The 23,923-nt window shown below is 43.8% G+C and overlaps 1 protein-coding gene across 2 annotated transcripts; it reads right to left on the reverse strand.

The window, feature by feature from the left end:
- Window positions 1-140: 140 nt before the first annotated feature.
- On the reverse strand, window positions 141-23,923 carry Drg1 (developmentally regulated GTP binding protein 1). Of its 2 annotated transcripts, none has more exons than XM_038314187.1 (9): window positions 23,766-23,923; window positions 22,557-22,680; window positions 19,267-19,442; window positions 11,053-11,122; window positions 8,352-8,521; window positions 4,537-4,667; window positions 2,577-2,744; window positions 2,287-2,409; window positions 141-992 (listed from the first exon to the last, which is right to left on the reverse strand). In XM_038314187.1, exons 1-9 carry the CDS (start codon window positions 23,805-23,807, stop codon window positions 893-895), a joined length of 1,104 nt encoding a protein of 367 aa, XP_038170115.1. In that variant the 5' UTR covers window positions 23,808-23,923; the 3' UTR covers window positions 141-892. The 2 variants fall into 2 exon arrangements, with proteins under 2 accessions (XP_038170115.1, XP_038170120.1); XM_038314192.1 differs by having other exon boundaries at window positions 22,557-22,717; window positions 23,766-23,907.

The raw sequence follows: 23,923 nt of genomic DNA on the forward strand, positions 1-23,923 counted from the left end.
CATGACTGACAAGAGGCTGCCAAAGGATTAAAGTCAAAGTCTTAGCTTGGAGGTCCTGGTGACTGTGATAATGCACAGCTGTGCTGAGTTTATGGCAGGCAATGAGCCCAGTTTAAGAAAAAAAAACTGAGCCAACAGGAACCAATATATACTGAGTATTTTATATGATTGACACCGTGCTAAGCAACTTCCAAAACCCACCCCTAAAACCAGCACCTCAACCTTAACAGTTAGTGCCATTATCCCTGTGTCACATGATGAAAGGGAGGCTTACAAGGCTGAGTAATCTTTTTAGTTCCTAAACAACTCAAACCCCACTCTGCTCCCAGACCACTCAACTGCTATCTTCTGGAACAGATCAGCATTGGAGGAAATAAGCAGATAACTTCAGGATATCCTTCCCCTCACCAATGTCCTAAGATCACCTGAAAGCACAGAGGCCACACCAGGTGAAAGAGCCTCTCATTACTGTCCGTCACACAGGACAGCACAGGTCATGTTATCTGGTTCCCGCTCTGCAGCCGCCTCCCTGTACATACAGCTGTTTCCGCATTCAGCTGGACCCACTGCAAATCTGACAATGACACACAGCCAGTGGGCCCACCAGAGTTTTTATACAGTTCAAGACATGTGACAGCAAGGCAAGAAAGGCGATGCTGCTGAGGTGCTGGTATACACTGGCAAGCCCAGCACTTGGGAGATGGAGCCTCAGCTACAGGGTTCAAGGCCAGCCTGAAATAAATGGGACCCTACCCCCCACCCCCAACAAGGACAAATGATGTTGCACTTTGGAGTCTTCATCTCCATTCCTGTACCCCAATCCAATGGCTGCCAAAAACAGAAGGTTGAGAAGGGTACTTGGTGCTAAGGAACACTGCTGTGGCTGGCGGGTTCACTTCTTCACAATCTGAATGACGTCCTCATCTTCCAATGTATGGTCTTTACCCACTTTCTGAGGATTATGCTTCACAGAGAGACCCCAGACCAAAGCACTGTAGCAAAAGGAATAAAGGCAGTCAGCGGCAGTAACAACCAGCTTTAGCTCTAGTTGCCTAGGTTCCAGTCTTATCAGACTGAGCATCCTAGTTCTTAAAAGACACAGACTACACCAGACAAAAGCCTCTTCCAAACTGGGACATTCAAAGCTACTTCCACAGCAGTGTCACGCACTGGGACTTCACAAACCAAGACAATGCTTTCAGAACTGCTCATTCCATAGTCAACTGAAGAAAGGCAAAACAATGGGGGGAGGGGGGCTGAACCAAGAGTGGTGGCGCACACCTTTAATCCTAGTACTTGGCAGGCAGATCTGAGTGCATTCAAGCCCAGCCTGGTCTACAGTCAGTTCCAGGACAGCCAGGACTACACAGAGAAACCCTGTCTTGAAAAACAAAAACAAAAACCGAAACAAAAGAGATGGCTGAGCAGTTAAGTGCACTTACAGCTTCTCCAGAAGACCCAAGGAAGCTTCCAGCACCCCCTGTCTCTAACCAATAATGCTGGGCTTACAGGCAATTGGGGCCAAGCAGATTTTATGTGAGAGCAGGGGATTTGAACTCAGGTCTTCTTGCTTTCAATGCACGCATTCTTATCCACTAAGCCACTGGCCGTGCCTTAAAATCAGTATCTGCCAAAAGGAAGGTGAGTAAGCGAGGGCCAGGCAGGAAACTGAGTCCCAGCAAACACTCCTGAGCTAAAGAGGCTTCTGGAACTCTCTTGCTCCAGTCAGGTAGGCATGGCTTTAAGGAGACACTGAGAGGGGCTGGCTAGAGGTTAGAAGTATATGCTGCTCCTTCAGAGAACCCAAGCTCGATTCCCTGTCATTCAAAGTGATGTGATAATGCCTTCTGCACACATGTGCACACATACAGACTAAGGCATATACACATACACATGAAATAAAAATAAACATCAAAGCAGGGCGGTGGTGGCGCACGCCTTTAATCCCAGCACTCGGGAGGCAGAGGCAGGCGGATCTCTGTGAGCCTGGTCTACAGAGCTAGTTCCAGGACAGGCTCCAAAGCCAGAGAAACCCTGTCTCGGGGCGGGGGGGGGGGGAGGTCATGTTGGCACAAGCCTATAATCCCAGTTGTCAGGAAGCAGAGGCCAGCCAGGGATACATAGTACATACAAGTTATTTAAAAGAAAAAAAATGGGGGGGAATCCCTTCAAGAGATCCCTTCAGTGGCATCATTGTTACCTGGTTTCTTTAATCCTCCAAGAATTACTACTACTGTTAGTGAAACCAGTAACTCACAAGGAAGTACCACATGCCATGATACTTACTATTTAAATTCTTTGATAAGATTTTTGTGAATCTTCATGCAGAAATCTTCCACCGTGGTCCTGGAGTATGGCAGCACCACCGGGGAGGTGTAATCTGGTAGCTGGCCTTTGGGCTTGGTGTAACTGCAACAGAGGAAAGACAGGCTGCCATGTGTTGAATATACACGACCCTCTACCACCTCTGCCAGCAGGCCAGGTGACCTGCAATCTCCTCAACAGGAAGCAGGCTACTTGTACCTCTGAAACAGACACATTCTGTTAAGGAGCCCGACGCCACCATCAGGACTCACATTCTCACAAGTTTCAGATAGTCCCAGATCTTCTCCAAAAGGTCATCAAAATTCCAGCGGTGATGGGCAGAAATGGGTACACAGTGAGGCACCTTATAGATAATATCCAATTCCTCAATGGAGATCTGATCAATCTTATTCAATACATAGATACAGGGGATATAAACTCTACAGAGGAGAAGAAGAAAAGGTATTAACTTGGAGCTGCTGACTAAACAGCCTGAATACTTAGTACTCCCCACCTGAGGCCCCTGTTCGAGTCCCTCAAAAGCTATCAGCGTCATCCACTTACAGGAAGTAGCAAAGCACCTTCCAGCAAACCTGAGGACCCAGGATGATCCTAGAACTCACTAAGGTGGAAGGAGAGAACCAGCTTCACAAAGTGTCCCCCGAACTACAAGTAGGGACCATGACACGCACTCAAGAATACCCCCCACACACCCCTCACTACAAATATAAACCCACAGTATGCATGATGCTGAGCAGTCAGGAGCCCTGGCTCTCCCAGAGGACTTAGTGGTTCCCAGCACCCACACTGCATAGCTCACTACTTCCTGTAGTCCAGTGGGCAGATACCCTCTTCTGGCCTGCTTGGGCACTTGCACACTGGTGCAGACACACATAAAAGTAAAAACTAGCAAAAATAAAAAAAATAAGTACAAAGTTCAAAAACTGAATTATAGATTGTAAAATAACAAAATACGTAGGCCCTAGTTTCAAACATAATGCCAGTCCCTGGAATTAATTATTTTCTTTGTTTTTAAAGAAGACAAAAACATAGTGGCACATGCCTGCCATCCTAGCACTGGAAGGCAGAGGAAGGGGCATCACCAAAAGTTAATGGGAAGCTTGATGATCGAGTTCCAGGACAGATAGTGAGCTACTGTCTCAACCCCTCCACCCAAAGATAAACCCCCGATTCTTTCCTTCCCTCCTTCTTCTCTCCCTTTCTTTCTTCTTTTTGTTTTTTTCTTTGACACAGGGTTTCTCTACGTACCTTATAGATCCACCTGTCTCTGCTGAAACTAACGGTGTGTACCACCACCAGTGCTCAGCATATATACCTATAATTTCTATGTTCTTTTCAGCCAGTGCTGGACTTTGTGCATGGTAGGGTAGACTGAATCATGAGTTATAGCTCCAGCTCACCATAGTTTTAAACACTAAAGTTTTTGGGGTTTTTTTTTTGTTGTTGTTGTTGTTTTGTTTTTAAGACAGGGATTCTCTGTGTAGCTTTTTGGAGCCTATCCTGGAACCTGTAGACCAGGCTGGCCTCGAACTGAGATCCACCTGCCTCTGCCCACCAGGTGCTGGGATAAAGGCGTGCGCCACCACCGTCTGGCTTTAAGTAGAGCATTTAGCACTATTATAGGCCTAGTGGGCAATCAGTGCGACAGTTAAGATCACTAGTAGTCAGGCAAGCTGCAGCTTCTCAGACTCAGGTACTTCACTCATAAACTGCCCAACTGCATTCATTTGTTTCCTTTTGAGTCAAATTCTTTAAATAAAAAACTAAGAAGATTCTGTGTTAATGTTAGGAATAACTTCAACAAAGTGGTTTAAATTACTCAAGTGCTAACACTGGCAGTGTTTCACAGAACAAGTTTACAGCCACACCCAGTAAGGATGCGTGGAAGAGACACATCTTGGTGCTCTCATTTGTGCAAGGTGGCCTATATGATCGCTCAAGTAATCGTAACTGGAAACAGCGGACTGACCGGACCAGCTCCCTCTCTTCAACTACTGCTTGACAGAAGGCCTCAAGCAGCATAGGTCCCAGCAAATAACTCGACTAGGGAATAACACCATCATTAATTAAACTGCAGAGCAAGGAAGAAGTTAGAACCCGCAAGTACCAGTGAAGACCTCAAGGCCCACAATCATACCCTGGGGCTGAGTTCCTACCTAACCATTGTTAGTCTCCCTCGAACTTCAAACCAGTCACAAAGACACCAAGTACCTATTTCCTTCGACCACATCAATGAGGTCATCTGCTGTGGCATCACTCCGCAGTGTCACATCAGCATTGTGAATTTTGTATTCAGCCAGAATGCTCTTCACTGTTTCAGCATCTAGTTCACTCTGAGGGCACTGAATGGGGAGATAAAAAAAGACCAATCAGGGAGGACGGGGGACCATGTACTCTTCTTTATTGGGAGACGGGGGTCTTACTATGTAGCTCTGACTGTCCCGGAACTCAAAGAGATCAACCTGTCTCTGTGTGGGTGTTGGAATTAAAGTCAGGTACCATCATATCCAGTCTCTCTGTACTTTTCTCTTTTTGACTGCTTTCAAACAAAGAATGATCCAAGTGTTTGGATCAGACATGCAATACCACTCTCTGTCAATGTGGTACCGTGAACTAAACAAGGCTTTGTGTATGCTAGGCAAGCATCCTACCTACTGAGCTACATCCCAGCCATGTGCCTGAAAACTTCTAGCCAAAATGTAAACTCACTACATTGCCCTGACGAGAGTAACTTACAGTAGAACTAAAAAGCTTTCTAGACTCAGGTAGGTATAAAATGTGCTGTGTCCTGCACACACCCCACTAACCACATTCATATACTGAAGTCTTATATTCAGTTCCCAGAATGTTAGAATCATTGATGACACCATCTTTAAGAAGATAATTAGAACAGGATATTAAGGTAAAGTCCTAATTCAATATCAATCTAGCAATCACCTTTGTCGGTTAAGCCACCAAACAGCTATGAACAAGTTATAGCACACTAATCGAAAGAACTCTCAAGGTCAGATATCACGGCAAAATAAACAGGAAGATCTTTCAGAAAAGAGCTTAAACCTATATTAATCTGAACTCTGAGGAAATTCTAAGACCTTTATTCACTGACCAAAACTGATAAAGCTGCTCACTCCCATTCTGTCAGAAAGACACTCTAATTTTCTCCAGTTTTCTTTCTTCCACTTTGTCTTAAACCGTTTTCTTTTCTATCTTACCAAGGTAGTCTTAAACTCACAGAGAAGTTCCTGCCTCAGCCACAGTGCTGGGATTAAAGGCGTGCACTGTGCGCCACCACTGTCCACCATACACATAATTTTTTAAAAAATAAAATGCAGTTTTCAGGGTCAGTAAGATGCTCAGTAGGTATAGGGGCCTGCTGCCATTCTGAGGACTCACATGGCTGGGAGAACGGACTTCTGCAGCCTCTCCTCCGACTGCCACGAAACACATGGTGTATGTTGCCCACCCCACCACTTCCACCAGACCCTCCATCCTTTTTATTTTTTTAAAGGAGTCATTGCTTAGCTTGTCCTTTAAGAACAGAATCAGCAGGCAGTGAAAGGCAGGACTCTCAGTTCACGGTCAATGTGGTCTCCACAGAGACTTCCAGGGCAGCTACAGCTTCATAGCGTGATGCTGGTTTTTTTGTTTTTGAAGCCCTGACTGTCCTAGAACTTAAGAGATCTGCCTTCCTCTGCCTCCTGGGTGCTAGCATTAAAGGAGAGCCATGAAGCTGGGAAAAGCCTTTTGTTTTTGAGACAGGGTTTTGGTATGTGGCCCACTCTGATCTCCAACTCACAACTGCAGAGATGACAGGAGATGTCAGCACACTCCGTCATCAGGTCTTCACAGGAACACTAGGATAACCTCTCAAACCAACTCAACACAAAAGCCAGGCTGCTGTGGAGCATGTGCCTGTGACTCTAACATTTAAGAAGTGGAAGAAGGAAGATCAGAAGTTTTATATAAGGCCAGCCTGGTATAAAAAAGACCTTGTGTCAAAACACTAAAAATTATAAAAGTTTAACATGGGGCCAGAGAGATGGCCCAGTGGTTAAGAGCATTTGCTGCTCTTATAGAAGCCCCAGTTTCAGCCCCCAGCTCCCATACAGCAGCTCACAACTGTCTGTAACTTCAGGTATTTGATTCCCTTTCAGTCTTTCCAGTGCTGTGGACTATTAGTGTAAGACGTATCACATCTGTCTATGCTGTGGAACATTTGTTTAATGATGCAAAGATGCATTGCCTTTTTTTAATGTTGCATTTGTTTAACACTGTGAAGCTGTGTTACGTTGCCTGTCTAAAACACCTGATTGTCCTAATAGAGCTTAACAGCCAATAGTAAGGCAGGAGAAAGGACAGGAGGTCTGGCAAGCAGAGAGAATAAATACAAGGAGAAATCTGGTCTGAAAGGACAGATCAGAGGAGCAAGAGAGGAAGGGAGAGGACTTCAGGGGCCAGCCACTCAGTTACACAGATAAACACGGAATAAGAAAGAAAGAAAGAAAGAAAGAAAGAAAGAAAGAAAGAAAGAAAGAAAGAAAGAAAGAGAGAGAGACAAAACAGTAAAACAGAGGACAATAAAAGCCCAGAGGCAAAAAGTAGACAGGATAATTTGAGAAAAACTGGCTAGAAACAAGCCAAGCTAAGGGCGGGCAGTCACAAGTTATTCTTAAGTCTCGTGTGTGATTATTTGGGGATGGATGGTGGGCCCCCCAAAAGAGTAAAGAATAAAAAAACAACAAAAGAACCTTAGGCACCACACATACATGATATGCACATATGCAGGGAAAACACCTGAAACAAAAATGAAAAAAAAAATCTTAAAAAAAAAAAAAAAAAACTTAGCCAGGTAGTAGTGCGCTCCTTTAATCCCAGCACTCTGTAGGCAGAAACAAGTGAATCTCTGTGGGTTCGAGGCCAGCCTGGTCTACAAAGTAAGTTCCAGGACAGGCTCCAAAGCTAGAGAAACCAAACACAAAACAACAGTCAGTCAAGGTCAGTCCACAGGTCAGAATAGTATTGTGCCAGGAGCTCATGTCTAGCTTGCGCTGCTTTCATGTTTCAATCTCAGGGACGTTCACTCGGCTCCTCTCCAACAAATCCGTTCCCAAGATACTCACTGGCTGCTGTTCTCATGTCACCTCGGCCAGTGTTTCTGTGAACTTAGAAAGGTAACCCTGTGGGTCATAGTAGCCTGAATCTTTAATCCAGCACTCAGGAGGCAGAGGCAGGCGGATCTTAAGCCTGGTCTACAGAGTGAGTTCCAGGACAGCCAGGGCTGTTACACAGAGAAACCTGTTTGGGGGGAGGGAGGGGAGAAAAGTAGCCCTAGAGTCTGGGGCTGTAATTAAGCGGGTAGAATGCTCACCTAGGATGCACAAAGCCCTGGATTCAATCCCAAGAAACCCCAGAAACCAGGCACCAGGAATACTGGAAACATCTGTCCTCCCTGCTCTCAGGAGGCAGAAGCAGGAGTGTAACAAGTTCAAGATTATTCCCAGCTACATTAAAATTTGAGGCCACCCTGAGATACATGAAACACAGTCGGGAGAGGTGGGGAACACACGGCTTCCTCACCTGTCCCTACTTTATCAATCTAACACACTGTATCTTTCTCAGTAATTGTTCATTTACCCAAGAATGAGGGTTCTTGACTACTCCATGCCTTCCTCGTGCCACTTCCAGAGCGTAAGCTAATGCTTGGTCTCTGGTCAGGGCTGTATAAGTTAATGATAAACCAGAGCACAGGACCCTGGGAGCTACTTCATGGGATTATTGTTCCAAATGCTTGTACCACCCCAGGTAGAGGCCTAAAAAGAGGAAATACAAAGTTGAAAAAGTAAGTCTGAGGATGACTCCTGTCTAGACCTTGTTTTTCTTATCTTTTAATACAAGGTCACTGAATTATCTCAATGAGAACAGGAAAAGAGGAGAACAGTTTCAAGTTATCGATTTCTGCACATCTGAGTCCACTCTCACTCCAACCCTCCAGTCGGTGCTCTCCCCCACGCCATCTTCCCACTTACAGTGGCTGTGAGATGAATGCCTCCCTTGTCTTTCTTCTTAAAGCCGATGTTGGGGGGCTTGCTGTTCAAGCGGATCCCAAAGCCTTCCAACTCATTTTCAATTATCTTCTTATGTCCCAAGGGCTTCAGGACATCCAGAACAATCAAGATCAAATTACATGTTCGGGCCACTGGGGGTAAAAATGACACCCTAAGTTGAATGCATACAGCTTTTACCAACCCAAAAACTCAAATTGAGGTGTTTTCTATCTAGCCCCAGACTGAGATTTTTTTTCTTGCTCTTATATACACATAAAATGTGAAAGTTACCAAAGATTTATACTAGCTATCAACCTGTAGTGCATGACTTGTTGTCAAACCATCCCCGGAAAACTGGCCCGTCTTTAACATGAGCAAGACATCACATAAAGAAATCAGCTGGGTCTCTGAGTTCGAGGCCAGCCTGGTCTACAAGAGCTAGTTCCAGGACAGGCTCTAGAAACTACAGGGAAACCCTGTCTCGAAAAACAAAAAAAAAAAAAAAAAAAAAAAAAAAAAAAACAAAAAACCCGTAAGAAATCAGCTGGGGGTAAACTACCAAGAAACTTAGAAATGTTTTTAAAAATGCAAACTCATTTAAAATAAATACACACTCTAAAATAAAATCCAGACTACATTATCTGTATTACATGAGCACAGTCATGTATTTGGTTTGGTTTTGATTTGGTGTGAGTGTTTGCCCGAATATCCCACAAAGGCCAGAAGAGCCCCTGAAATTGGAGACAGAGGGTTGTAAGTTACCACGTGGGTGTTCAGAATCAAACTTGGATCCTCTGTTAGGCCAGTCAGTGCTTGTAACCACTGAATCATCTCTCCAGTCCTCAAGTAACATACATTTAATCTGCCTTATCAAACTACACTTCACAAAAACAAACTATCTGTTTAGCAGACGATTTAATGATATCAGCACACTTGTCAAGATACAGTGTCAAGATAGTCAAGACAGGTGTGGTGGTGGACACCTGCAACCCCAGCATGCAGATCAGGACAACTAGACTATGGGAGACCCTGTCAAAAATAAGTCAGTCAAACATACAGAACATTCAAATCACCCTGGAAAGTTACACCAGTTTTAGACCACTTCCTTGCCAAGCACTTTCTAACATCATAGGAAGTTTTGCTTTTTAAAATTCCACATAAATAGTGAAATAAAAATGTCCTCTTTTCTGCTTAAATCTTTTCTTCTAGCACTTCTTAATATTCAAGCACATTGTGTTGTTATCAGTAACTTGTCTCTTATAACTGAGTAGTAAACTATCACCTGCTAGTCACCTATGGAGGAATATATATATTATTTTCAATTTGAAAGCATAATTTGAGTCTGCTATAAACAGTCATGTATTTGGGAGGCAGAGGCAATCAGATCTCTGGTTTACAAAGCAAATTCTGGAGCAGTTAGAGCTGTTACGCTAAGAAACCCTGAGGTGGGGAGGGGGAGAACGGTCACATCCAAGTCTTTCTGTTGTTATGTTAGACAGACACCAGTGAAACTGTTGCACATCACAAATAAAAGTGACCAGAACCTGCTAAACAGTTGCCCGAGTGTTTGTATTCCCACTAGCAGGCAGGGTGTCACTAACCAGGATTTAATGACTGCTCTCAGTGGCGGCAACGTGCAACAATGCGGAATCTTTCTGTGTGCTCACTGGTCATCTACACCATCCCTCCTGCATCCTCTTTACTTCCCTTCACCTCTCTCCTGACCAATGTAAGCTCTGTTCGGTCCTCCTGACATACTGGACTGACATCTCAAACAGCAAATCAAAATCAACATTCCCTACTGCTAACATGACACACTCTGTTTCAGCACCAGAGGCATCACAAATCTCAGTGGATGAGAACACATGCTGCTCTTGCCAAAGACCTAGATTTGGTTCCTGGCATTCAGAACCATCCATAATTCCAGTTCCAAGGGATCCAATGCGCTCTCTTCAGACCTCCATGGTCACTGAGCTACACACACAAAGCACAAACAATAAAAATGAAGAATAACAACACAACTAAGGAGGTATGGATTTATAAAACATCTTCAAGGCTGGGGGGACAGTTTAGTAGGTAAAGTGCTTGTATCAGGACCTGAGTTTGACCCCAGAATTCATGCACAAAAAAAAAAACAAAAACAAAACAACAAGAAACAAAACCAGGCTTGGCGTGGTGGCAGGCACTTACGTACTCCAGTTCAAGAGGATACAACCACCTCCCCAGCCTCCCCAGGGACCAGGCAGACATGTGGGGCACATACATACAATGCAGGCTAAGCACTACTTACGAACAATACATATAAAATAAATCTAAAAAGTTTTTAAAGGCAAATTAGAATCTATCAAAATTAAAGATTTCTACTGAACAAAAAAACCCACACTGGAGCCGGGCGGTGGTGGCGCACGCCTTTAATCCCAGCACTCGGGAGGCAGAGGCAGGCGGATCTCTGTGAGTTCGAGACCAGCCTGGTCTACAAGAGCTAGTTCCAGGACACGCTCGAAAGCCACAGAGAAACCCTGTCTTGAAAAATCAAAAAAAAAAAAAAAAAAAAACCCACACTGGAAAACATCACTAAAGATGATATCTGAAAGTCCAGAACTTACAGGGGTGAATAACTAGACCACTGCTATCCAACAGAAGTATCTGTAGTATCTGCAGACGGCAGCCCCATACCACCCACCTGCAATGACTTGACGACCTCTGCCTTTTCCATCCTTGGCACCTTCAATAATACCCGGGAGATCCAACAGCTGCAAGATTAAGAACAGGGAAAAGGAACTGGTTATAAATCTGAATGGATCAATCACACTGACAAGTATCCTCTTTTGGACACCAGTATTTCTCTGGTCTCCAAAATTTATGAGACCCAAATCCAACCCTTCATTGTGCTGGGAGCACAGAGATCCTTGTGCTCACAGATACACTAGGGATACCAGGAATGTTAAACATGTAGGGCTGTCTTTTTAAAGGAAAGGATGTTTTCTGCCCAGAACGCTGGGAATAGAGGTAGCCTGGGGATCTTTGCACTATCTGTAGGGCCAGGTCATACCAAACTCCCACAAGTAGGACCAGAGGTGGCTAACAGCCCAGATGACCAGACCCCTAGGCCCTTAAGACAGTACAGGGAGCCTATCTCCAGAATCCATCTTACGGAAGTGACACGTACTTTGAGAAGACTTTTGATGTAATATGCCTTCGTGTACACAGGGAACTACATCAGAAAACGTTTTTCCAAATGGTACTGTTTAATTATGTTTAATATAAAATCACTCAGTGTGAAACTCTAGATGTTTGAACCAGGGGCTCAGTGGTTATAAGCACTGGCTGCTTTTTCAGAGGTTGTGAGTTCAATTCCCATCACCCAAATGGTGGCAGCTCACAACTGTCTATATCTGTAGTCTCAGAGAACCAATGCCCTTCTGATGTGCAAAAGTACATGTAGACAAAACATCCACATACATAAAATATATAATAAATCTTTAAATTAAAAAAAAAAGTTTGAACACCAGCTCCTAAGGGTTGAACTGCAATTTCTTCTTCTTTTCCCAAAACAGGGTTTCTCTGTGTAACACTGGCTACACACGTTGTAGACCAGGCTGGCCTCTAACTCCCTGTCTCTGTGTCCCAAATGCTGGGGTTAAAGGTGTGCACCACCACAGCCCAGATTTCCTTTTTGCGTCAATCGAATCCTTACTCTCCCAGGCTTGGTGGTCACAAAGACAACCCTTCCCCCCCCCCCATCTTTGCGATCCCAGAGTATTATGGAATCCCAGTTGTTCCTGAAATCAGTAAGTACCTGAGGATGACCTTGAACTTCTGGACCTTCCATACCTCCACCCACTTTCTAAATTCTGGAATTGCAAGTACCAAAACACCCATTTTATCAAATCCAACCTTGCTCACTAGGAAGTGATTGCAGGAATGCTATTTCCCTTAGCATATACTAAAGGTCAGCTATAGGCTGCTCTCGGACTTCAGGGCACTGAAAATGACTAAGAAGGTGCCGCAGAGAAAGCTCAGTAGGTAAAGCATTTGTGACAAATCATGAGGGCTTTGTCTGTGGGTCTGTGTGTATGGAGGACAGGTATCTTCGCCATTCACTCTGTAGATAATCAGATCCCTAAAGCCCACTTATACACCAGTAGTGCGACAGCCTACATATGTAGATGGAAAGACAGACAAGGAATTCCCACTGCAAGCTGATTATCTACACTAGCTGAATGGGAAGCTCTGAGTTCGAGTAAAAGACCCTGCCTTGATATATAAGGGGAAGAGTGAATGGCGAAGATACCTGTCCTCCATACACACATGCCCACAAACAAGCGTATATACACACACATCACACCATGCATACACATGCAAACTACATAAAATAAACTGGACAGTACTACATGACTACGTAAAATAAGAGTAAGCACGCACACATTACATCATCTTCACCATGACATCCTTTTGCACCATTTCTTGTGATTTTCAATCTGTTCAATAAATCGCACTATTGCTGAGGATGACAGTGCACACCTACAATCCCAGCACACAAGAGGCAAAGGCAAAGCAGGCCACTGAGCTTGTGGCCAGCTTAGCCTACCTAGAAAACTATATCCCCAAAGAAAAAGGAAACAAGACGAGGGCTTATGTAAAAAACATAAGGAGACAACAAAAGGAATGTTCTAATGGTCAAATCTGGTAAAACTTAAGTAATAATAGTACTGAATTTTGGGGGTGCATTAAGACAGGGTTTCTCTGTGTAGCCCTGACTATCCTGGAAATCGCTCTGTAGACCAGGTTGGCCTCAAACTCAAGAGATCTGCCTGCCTCTGCCTCCCAAGTGTTAGGATTTATGGCATGCACCACCATTTACCAGCTAATAGTACTGAAATATAACACATAAAATATCCACAATCCCACATTGTTATAAATTATTAAATAAGTAAAAGAAGGGCAGCTCTTTCATACAGAAATCCAATTAACAAATGGAATGGAAAGAACTGAACGTCAATTAGGCAAAGTGATAGAACAGCAACAATTGTTGCAAAAACAGACACCACAATGAGCAAACAAAAGTTTAAGGAATGTGCTTGATTGCACAGGACATACAAGCATTGTAACAATACAGAGACAGTTAGGCAGTTAGAGAACTTGCTCTTGCAGAGGACACGGGTTCATTTTCCAGCACCCCCATGGTGGCTCGAAACCATCTGTAACTCCACTTCCAGGGACTCCAACAACCTCTTATGACTCTTCAGGCAACAGACATGCAAGTGGTACACAGGCACACAAGCAGGAAAACACATGAAAAAATAATTAAATAATTTTAATAATAAAATGAAAGCATGAGAATTAGAATCGGAATGTGGATTTTTCTCAGAGTATCTTCCCTGAACTATTAACTAGATTTGTAAAGAAAACATCTCCCTTCAGAAGCTCTGCAAACACCATCTCTCGCTTGTCCTCTTTTTTTTCCTTATGGTTGTTTCAGACAGGGTCCCTTGCTGTTCTTGTAGGGTGAAAGAGACAACCAGACCAAGAAACCAACCAATCACTGAGCACCCTCTGAACCCAGAGTCAGTTAAAAAAAAAAAACAAAAACAAAAAAAAAAACCAACCAACCACTCGCTGGATCTAAGACCTGGGCCAGGGAAAGAAACATCTTTATCACTGAACCCAGGACTAAAGACACGTGCCCTGACTCTGAAACTAGTGTCAAACACACTTTGTCCCCAGAATCAGAACCAGTGAAAGAAATATGTATGCCCTGGTCCTAAGATCAGAGTCAAAAAGCTAAAAAGGACCAGTGAAAGAAACACAGTTTGGCCATAAAGTCAGAGCCATCTCTGCCCTGATCAACTAAACTAACCAATCCCTGAGCAGGGAAAAACTAACCAATCCCTTTTCTCCCTGGGAAAACTCCGCCCCCTAGGAAGCCCTACATAAGCCTCTCTGCCCCTTCAGTTAGAGGCCTCCACTCTCCTGGACTCCTTCCCAACTAAATCTCTTTCTCAAAACAGTCTTGGATGACCTCCATTAGCTAGGTAGACTAGAAGAACCATCCTTAGGGGACTGAGCTGAAAAACCTTGTTGAGAAGCTCCCCTAGAGGGCCTGAGCAAGGCCGATCAGAAAAAAGTAACAACTTTTCAACAGAACAGGAGGAAATTGCTACATTTCTACCGGGGCTTCCCCTTCAGCAGAGTGTTAGGAAAGAAGAAACATCTTTGGCTGAAGAAGAAGCAGACAGCTCTGCTAGGATGCTCCCTTAAGTGAACAGAGCAGAGCTCAGCTGTTCTGGCTCTGCAGAAGAGCAGGATCCCAATATCCTGCAGGGAGACCATCCCCCACTGCACCCTATCTTCAGATAGCCTGGCTCCCCAATAGTCGGGACACCTTTCCTTCAGGGCTGAACCGTAATAGGACATATTACAGCTCCAGCCTCCAGAGCTGTCGTCCCATTGAGGCTCTATCCTCCAGAGCTGTCATCCGATTGCGACATTATCCTCCAGGGCTGAGCTTCCTATTGTGGCTACAGCTTCCAGAGCTGTCCTATTGGGGCTCTACCCCTCCCAAGCTGTCCTATTAAGGCTCTAAGTATAGTCTGGCTTCCGGGTAAGTCAGGATATTTCTGCAAAACTACAACTGTAACACATTCCCCTACAGTACTGGAACTCACTCTGTAGACCAGACTGGCCAGGAACTCACAGAGATCTGCCTGCCTCTGCCTGAGTGCTAGGATTAAAGGTGTGAGCCACCACTGACCAGCTGCAAACACCATCTTAATGAACTCACATAAATTAACATCAAACCAGTTAGAGTTCCCACTACAGATGCAAAGACAGAATCTTAAGCTCAAAACCAGGTTGAGGGGCTGGAGAGATGGCTCAGAGGTTAAGAGCATCATTGTCTGCTCTTCCAAAGGTCCTGAGTTCAATTCCCAGCAACCACATGGTGGCTCACAACCATCTGTAATGAGGTCTGGTGCCCTCTTCTGGCCTGCAAGCATGCACACAGACAGAATATTGTATACATAATAAATAATAAAAAAAAAACCAGGTTGATCTGCATAGAAGGAATATGTCTGAAAACAAAAAAATTAATAGTGATGGGGGCTTGATTGGCTACAGACCTTTTTGGAAAAAAAAAAAGCAAGAGAACCTGCATTCAGATCCCCAGAATTCACGTGAAAACAAGGCACAGAGGTATGCACGTATAACATCAGGTCTCGGGGGGGGGGGGGGGGGGGGGGAATTCCCAGGGCTCAATAGACAAGGGCTCGTCTAGCAAAAATAACCAGTTCCAGGTTCAGTGAGAAACTGTCTCAAAAAGTTAAAGCAGAACGCAATAAAAGAAGACATTCTGATATCTCTGATCTCTACATGCACACAGAAGTACACACACATAAAAACACAGAGCAGTATATACATACACATTAATTTCAACATCACTAACATTATAAGCCCCATGATAAGGACGAAGACACAACATAATTTTTGCAGTATTCCTGCAAAACTAATAAGACCCTTTCTCAAAAAAGACTCACTTCCAGCCTGGTAGTGATGGTGCATGCCTAGAATCCCAGCACTCAGGAGGCAGAGGCAGGCAGATCTCTGAGTTCCAGGCCAGCCTGGTCTACAGAGAAACCTGGCCAAGACCCCCCCCCCCAAAAAAAGAGTTAAGATTAAGGGAAGCAAGTCAGCAATATAAGAGAATTGTGTGTAATACTTTTTAACTTTAAAATTATTTTTAAAATAAAAAATTAATATAAAATAGGGAAGGGCTGGAGAGATGTCTCAGAAGTTATGAGCACCGGATGCTCTTTCAGGTCTTGAGTTCAATTCCCAGCAAACACATGATGTCTCACAACATCTGAAATGAGATCTGGTATCTGGTGCCCTCTTCTGGCCTACAGGGATACATGCAGACAGAACACTATAATAAACAAATCTTTAAAAAAATAAGGGAGAAAAAATGCTATAAGGGTTAGAGGACAACTTGCAAGAGTCAATTCTCTCCTACTATGTGGGTCCTAGGGATAAAATGCAAGACATCGGCCTTGGTGGCAACTGAGGATCAGGAGTTATACAAGGTCATCAGTAGCTACAAACTGAATGTGAGACCAATCTGAATATATGAGACCTTGTAGTAAAAAACACAAGTTAAAAAAAAAAGCTCACAATCACTTAGTATAAATTAACAAGTAAAGCTAGGCGTGATGGCACATGCTTTAATCCCAGTAGAGCCTGGCAAATCTCTTAACCGTAGGCCAACCTGGTCTACAAAGTGAGTTTAATAGCCAGAGCTATACAGAGACACCCTATCTCAAAATTAAATATATGAATAAATAATAAAGTAACTAACAAGTGATTAGTAAGTTTTCAGCCCTTCTAATATTTCTTTAAGCCATCCAATGAATCTATCAACTATTTCTATCGATTAGCAAATTCTTTATTACTAAAATGTATAAATATATGCTGTACTATTCATTCACAATTAACCAAAGAAGCCCCAGCCTATGTGTCTGTTCATCAACAGATAAACATGTAAAAATGTGAAACATATTATGCAAAACAGGGTATTATGCAGTCATGAAATCAGGATACTGGCAGGAAAATGGATGCAACTGGAAAATATTAAGAGATCAAAACAAATACCTCATGTTTTCTCTCATATAGAGTGTAGATTTAAAATTGTGTGTGTGTGTGTGTGTGTGTGTGTGTGTGTGTGTAGTTATATAGGAGGGGAGTCACAAAACTAGAGACTGTGAGATGAGGGGAAGAGGTAGGAAACAGAGGGGGCAACAGAATCCACAAAGTAAATAAAAGCAGGAATCAGGATTAACTAAGGAGGAAAGGAAAGGAGCAGGAAGGGGACAGAAGAGAACAAAGCATAATGACATGCACCTATGATGATGCAAGAACAAAATTAAAGCCAGGTGGTGGCAGTGTACACCTTTAATCTCAGCATTGGGGAGGGGAGCATGCAGAGGCTAAAGGATCTCTAAGAGTTCAAGGTCAGCAAGATCCAGGATAGCCAGGGTTACAGAAACTTGGGTGCCTTTAGAGTACTGTTCAAGTCTTATACAGATAAAGGTCAGCTTCCTTAGCATATACAAAGGCCCTATATAAATTCAATCTCAACCTACCTTTAAAGATACCTGATATCGGGGCTGGAGAGATGGCTCAGTGGTTAAGAGCACTGACTGCTCTTCCAGAGGTACTGAGTTCAATTCTCAGCAACCACATGGTGGCTCACAACCATCTATATGAGACCTGGTGCCCCCTTCTGGCTTGCGGGCACACATGGAAGGAATGCTGTACACATAATAAATAAATATTTAAAAAAAAAAAAAAAGATACCTGATATCTAATCACTATAAGATGTACCAGTACCATTGATTTTTATTGGTTTGTCTGTTTTTAATTCTTTTTCTTTGGAGACAGAGTCTTTCTACCTAGCCCTGGCTATCCTGGAACTCATTATGTAGATGAGGCTGGCCTTGAACTCACAAAGATTTGTCTGTCTCTGCTTCCAGAGTGCAGGGATTAAAGACATGTGATAGCCGACTTAAATGTACTTTTATATTTCTGGCTGGTCAAATTCTATGCTGTGCTGCTAGTCTCTTGTCAACACAACACAAGTTAGAGTTACCCGAAAGGAGGGCATCCGAACAGAGAAAAATCAAACGGGAGAGCCCAGCCCACTGTAGGTGGTTCCATCCCTGGGCTGGTGGTCTTAGCTTCTATAAGCAGGCCGAGCGAGCCATAGGGAGCAAAACAGTAGGCAGCACCCCTCCATGACCTCTGTATCAGCTCCTGCCTCCAGGATCCTGCCCTGTGTGAGTTCCTGTCCTGACTTCTTTTTTTAATTAATTAATTTATTTATTATATATACAATATTCTGTTTGTGTGTATGCCTGCAGACCAGAATAGGGCACCAGACCTCATTGCAGATAGTTGTGAGCCACCAAGTGGTTGCCGGGAATTGAACTCAGGACCTTTGGAAGAGCAGGCAATGCTCTTAACCACTGAGCCATCTCTCCAGCCCCTGTCCTGACTTCTTTCGAAGATGAACAGTAATATGGAAGTGTAAGCCAAATAAAGTCTTTCCTCCCCAACTTGCCTTTTGATCATGGTGTTTTATCACAGAAATAGAAAAACATATGCTAACTTCAAGACACCCCGTCAACCAGGTATGGCATCAAACACTTATAATTCTAGCACCTCACAGGCTAAAGCAAGGACAAACCTGGAGTTCAAGCCAGCCTTGACTATATAATATCTTTTCTCAAAAGACTCACTTCTGGGGCTGCAGAAACAGTTCAGTGGTTAAGAACACCGGGTGCTCCTCTACGGGACCGGAGTTCAATTCCTAGCATCTACATGGCAGCTCAGGACTCTGTTCCAGGGGATTTATGCACCAGTCATGCACATGATGCACATATATACATATATACCCATACACATAAAATCTTAAAAATCCACTTCCAAAAGTCACTTTGTAATAATGCTTTGTCTCAGATGTTCTTCCCCCATTATCAGATTTAAAAAGTAGTCCCATTTTTTAATGTATCTTCATAGGCTCTTCTTCACTGTATTACACTACTGTTAAACAATTTAATGTAGCAACTGTTAAGAGATGAGGGGCCAGTCGGGCAGTGATGGCAAACACCTTTAATCCCAGCACTCAAGAGGCAGGCGGATCTCTGAGTACAAGGCCAGCCTGGTCTAAAAAGTGAGTTCCAGGACAGGTTCCCAAGCTACATAGAGAAACCCTGTCTTGAAAAAACAAGAGGCCTAGGAAATAAAAAGATACACCGGACACACTGGACCACTAATAAAGAGCTCCTGAAATGCAGGAAAACAATGGATTTCTTTCCTTTCTGGGGCCGCGAATCTTACTCACCTGGATCTTGGCACCTTTATATCTGATGACACCAGGCACAGTGGTCAAAGTAGTGAATTCATACGCTGCCACTTCAGAATACACTCCTGCTAGGTTGCTTAGCAGAGTTGACTTCCCCACAGATGGGAAACCCACAAACCCAATTCGAGCATCACCTGTCTTAGCCACATCAAAACCTGAAACATTAACAAACACCAGAAGACAGCAGTTATCCTTGGATGCATTACCACCCACCTAAGTCCTTGCACATTTTTGTTAGTGTTTCTCTAACTTTCTGAGGCTTACTTCTGAAATAGAACTCAAGCATAAAATTTACAATTCAATTTAATGCAGTACTTAATTAAAACAAGGTAATCCTTTATTAAATTATAACAATTTTTGATATAATATTTAAATAATGAAGGTTAGCCAGGTATTGTGATGTATACTTGTAATTCCAGTGGTTGGAGGTAAAAAGCAGAAGGATCCCAAGTTTGGAGGCCAGGTTGGAATATCTGAGGTCATCTCCCAAAACCACAATATGCTGTGGCTGGAGCACTAACCACTCTTGCAGAGGCCCAGACTCAGTCCTCAGCACTCACAAGGCAGCTCTCAATCATCTGTAACTCCAGTCCCAGAGGATCCAATGGATCTGATATGCTCTTCTGGTCTCCGGGGACACTTCACACACAAAGTACATAGATATATACATTCAGGCAAAACACCCAACCACCCACCCAACAAAATAACACAGGAGTTAGAGATGGCTCTTTGCTGCTCTTGTAAAAACCTAGGCTTGGTTCTTAACGCCCACATCAAGCAGCTTTAAGTGCAGTTCCAAGAGATTTGATTCCTTCTTATGGCCTCTGAGAGCACCGGTGCACATACATACAAGTAACCACACAGACACAGATAGACAGACAGACAGACAGACACACACACACACACACACACACATTTTGTTTTTTTCATATAGGATCTTACTATATAGATCTGGCTATTCTGGAAGTCACAGAGATCTACCTGCCTCTCCTTCCAAGTCCTGGGATCAAAGGTGTGCACCACTATGCCAAGCACATACATAAATTTAAAATATCATCTGGGTAGTGGTGGTGCATGCTTTTAATCCCTGAACTCAGGAGGCAGAAGTAGGCAGATCCCTGTGAACTGAGGCCAGTATGGTCTATAGAGTGAGTTCCAGGACAGTCAAGGCTAACAGAGAAACCCTGTTTAGAAAGAAACAAAAACAAACAAAAATTTAAAATATCAAAATAAAGTCAGGCATAGTGTTACATAGTGTTAATCCCAGCAATTCAGAGGCTAAAGCAAGGTGGCACTCTGAAAGGTCAATTCCAACCTGGCCAATATAGAGACCCTGTCTCAAACAAAACAAAAACACAAAAAAAGCAGGGTGTGGACTTGGAGCTCTACGTTTAACTCTGGTTTAGATTTTATCTTATATCTGAGAATAGTGTAATCATGTTTTTTGATAAGGATATACTTAAGTGGTCCAGGTCACACTGGAACTTGCAATCCTCCTGCCTCTAGCCCCAAGTACTATGTGTTACCAGCTTTTGGGATTTTGTGTGTCTATGCCTGTGTTCTTAAGCCTGTGATGTGTAAGTCAGAGGTTGACATCAGATGTCATCCTGGATCAATTTCTACTTTACCTGTTAAGACCTGGAACTCACCTCCAGCTAGACTGTTGGCCAGAAAGCCCCAGGAACCCTACCTCTGCCTTTCTAGCACTGGGAGCTAAAGAGCTTTTTCCATGGGATTGGGATCTGAACTCAGGTCCTCACACCTGCACAGCAAGCACTGAACCAACTAAAGCCCTCCTTGTATTTTAACAATGGCTGCAACTAATTTCAGAGCTGTTGGTGGGTCTTTCTGGCAAGTATGCAGAATATACCACATTCCTTTGAGTCCTAATCACAGCTCTCTCCAATTTACTATTTCTGTTTTCATAGTCCAGCCTCTGTGCACCAGCTTCTTTACTTACTTCAACCTCACTAAAGCTGCAGGTGTATCCATTTCAATAAATCTGTTTTTGGGGAGCATGATATAAATAAAACTACTGTTTACTTGCATTATATTCAGTTGTCTTTGAAACCAGAAAACTAAAATAAAAAATATATAATTCAGGATTTAAGGCTTAAGGACTTGACATGTAGTTCAGCGGTAGAAGACCTGCCCAACATGCACAAGGCCCCTAGGATCAAATCTCAGTACTGCAATAATATATAAATAAACAAAATTTTAGGCTTCAGAGCTGGGAACAGTAATAAAACATATGCCTAGCATGTATGAGGTACTGGGTTTGATCCCCAGTACTAACAAAATATGTCAAGCTTAGAAAATACAAGTAGACTTTAATAATTTGGGTTTTTGTTGTTGTTGCTGTTGTTTTCTGAGACAGGGTCTCTCTGTGTAGCCCTGGCTGCCCTAGAACTTGTGTTGTAGACCAAGCTGGTCTTGAACTCACAGAGATCCACCAACCTCTGCCTCCCGAGTGCTGGGATTAAAGGCTTGCACCACAAACTGCCCTGCTAAAAGTATTAATTACATACACAAAATTAATTTTAAATGTTTAAAAATTATGGGGCTAAGGAGATGATTTAGAAGTCAGTGTGCCTGTCACACAAGCATGAGAACCTGACTGTGGACTCTCAGCACCCATGTAAAAAAGCCTAGCAACAGCTACACACACCTGTGACCCCTAGCAACAGCTACACACACCTGTAACCCATTGCTGGCTTACAGGCAGATCTTCAGTGCTTGACAAATAGTCTAACTGAACTGGTGAGTTCCAGAATCAGTAAGATCTACCTCAATTGGAAAAAAACAAAAACAAAACAAAACAAAAAGACAAACAGGTAAAAATAAAGTAGCCAGACATGGTGGTGGACTTTAATTCCAGCACGTGGGAGGTAGAGCCCCGCAGATCTCTGTGAGTTCTAGGCCAACCAGGTCTACAGAGAGGAGTTCCAGAACAGACAAGGCTGTTACAGAGAAACCCTGTCACAAAAACAAAAAAAACATCCACTGAAGCCAGGCGTAGTGGTGCCATGTTTTTAATTCCAGCACTCGGGAAGTAGAGGCAGGTGGATCTCTGTGAGTTTGAGGCTAGCCTGGTCTACATAGTGAGTTCCAGGACAGCCAAGAGCTATACAGTGAGACTCTATCTCAAAAGGAACATAAATAATTCACAGGCATATGAATACATACATTCATACATATACACACACCTCTGACATATTAATTTAATAGAAACTACACACACACACACACACAATATATGGAAAACAAACCTTCTCCTGGCCCACCACCACCGCCACCTTTCGGAGTGATGAGCTCTCTTCGAAGCTTGGCAAGGCGAGCCTTAAGCAGCCCAAGGTGATGAGCTGTAGCCTTGTTCTTTTGAGTCCGAGCCATCTAATAAGGGAAGAATCACGGCCATAAACCTGCAGCACTTCAGAAAAGATAAAGTATCCTGAATCTTCCCAAAAGCTGAGAGCATTATGTTTTATTTTTCAAGGTCCTACTAATGTCAGTGTGCCCATTTCATTTATTTGTGGATTTTTGGGATAGTCTCTCTATGTAGTCCTGAGGGTCCTGGAATTCCCTATGTAAACCAGGTTGGCATTGAATTTACATAGTTCCAGAACATCCAGGGCTTATGTAGAGAGACCTTGTCTCCAAAAAAAGAGTGAGGGGAGGCGAAAACTCAGGTTCAACTAGAAAAAAGTGAGGCCCAATGTGATAGCACCACATCATTCCAATTCCTATCTACAGATGGAACTAACACCTACCTGCAGGATTTGTTTCTATTGGACACGGTCTAAAACAGGATCACCATTTTACTAATTTTAAAAAGCCCTGAACTTCGTCGGGTGGTGGTGGTGCATGCCTTTAATCCCAGAACTCAGGAGGCAGAAACAGGAGATATCTTGTTTGAGTTCGAGGCCAGCCTAGTCTACAAAGAGTGCTCCAGGTAAGGCTCCAAAGCTAAACAGAGAAACCCTATCTCAAAAACAAAACAAAAAAAAAAAAATCAAAAAGCTCTGAACTTCTCAGGCATCACACACTATCCGGGTAGAATAGATTTACTTTTAGATTTTTTTTTTTTCTTTTTGACCGCCACCATCCATGACGTGCAAAAGGGGGGGGATCATCGGGACTAGAGTGGCGGGTAGGCAAGGAATCACAAGGCAAGACTTTATATGATCATGTCACGTTGTCTGGAAGAGATCGGTGTAAAAGCAAGAAAAACAGAAACATCAAGACATACGCTGAAGACCGGATAGGGTACCGGCCAAGGACTGGGTGTGGGGCCAGGAGGTGTTAGCTGAGGGGCCCAGGCCCACAGGCGCTCAGGGAGGGGGCAAGGAGCCGAGGCGGTGCAAGCTTGGGCTGAGGGAGCGGGAGGGAGTTGGTGGCAGGCACCGGGGCGACGCCGTCGACGGTATATCGGAGCAGCGGCACCGCCTGGGAAGGGAGGCGCCCAGCGCGCCCTTTACCTCGGCTTCGATCTCCGCGATCTTCGCTAAGGTCCCGCTCATGATGACTACAGGTCGAGGCGGCGCTGGCCTTCACACCACCTAGACCCCTTCGCCCGCCGACCGCGCCACAGGCCACCGCCGCAGTGCGCAAGCGCGGGACTTGCTGCTTCTCGCGA

The sequence above is a fragment of the Arvicola amphibius genome, chromosome 1 (genome assembly GCF_903992535.2).
Source record: "Arvicola amphibius chromosome 1, mArvAmp1.2, whole genome shotgun sequence".
NCBI classification, from domain to species: domain Eukaryota; kingdom Metazoa; phylum Chordata; class Mammalia; order Rodentia; family Cricetidae; genus Arvicola; species Arvicola amphibius.

Bases quoted from the DNA above. Each gene is read 5' to 3' on its own strand.
- Drg1 (XM_038314187.1), bottom strand. From the start codon at position 23,807: ATGAGCGGGACCTTAGCGAAGATCGCGGAGATCGAAGCCGAG. The intron at 8,522-11,052 runs GTGGGTGGTATG...TTTTACCCCCAG, and splicing joins AGGTCGTCAAGTCATTGCAG to TGGCCCGAACATGTAATTTG. The intron at 4,668-8,351 runs GTAAGTGGGAAG...CTCCCCATTCAG, and splicing joins GCATTCATCTCACAGCCACT to TGCCCTCAGAGTGAACTAGA.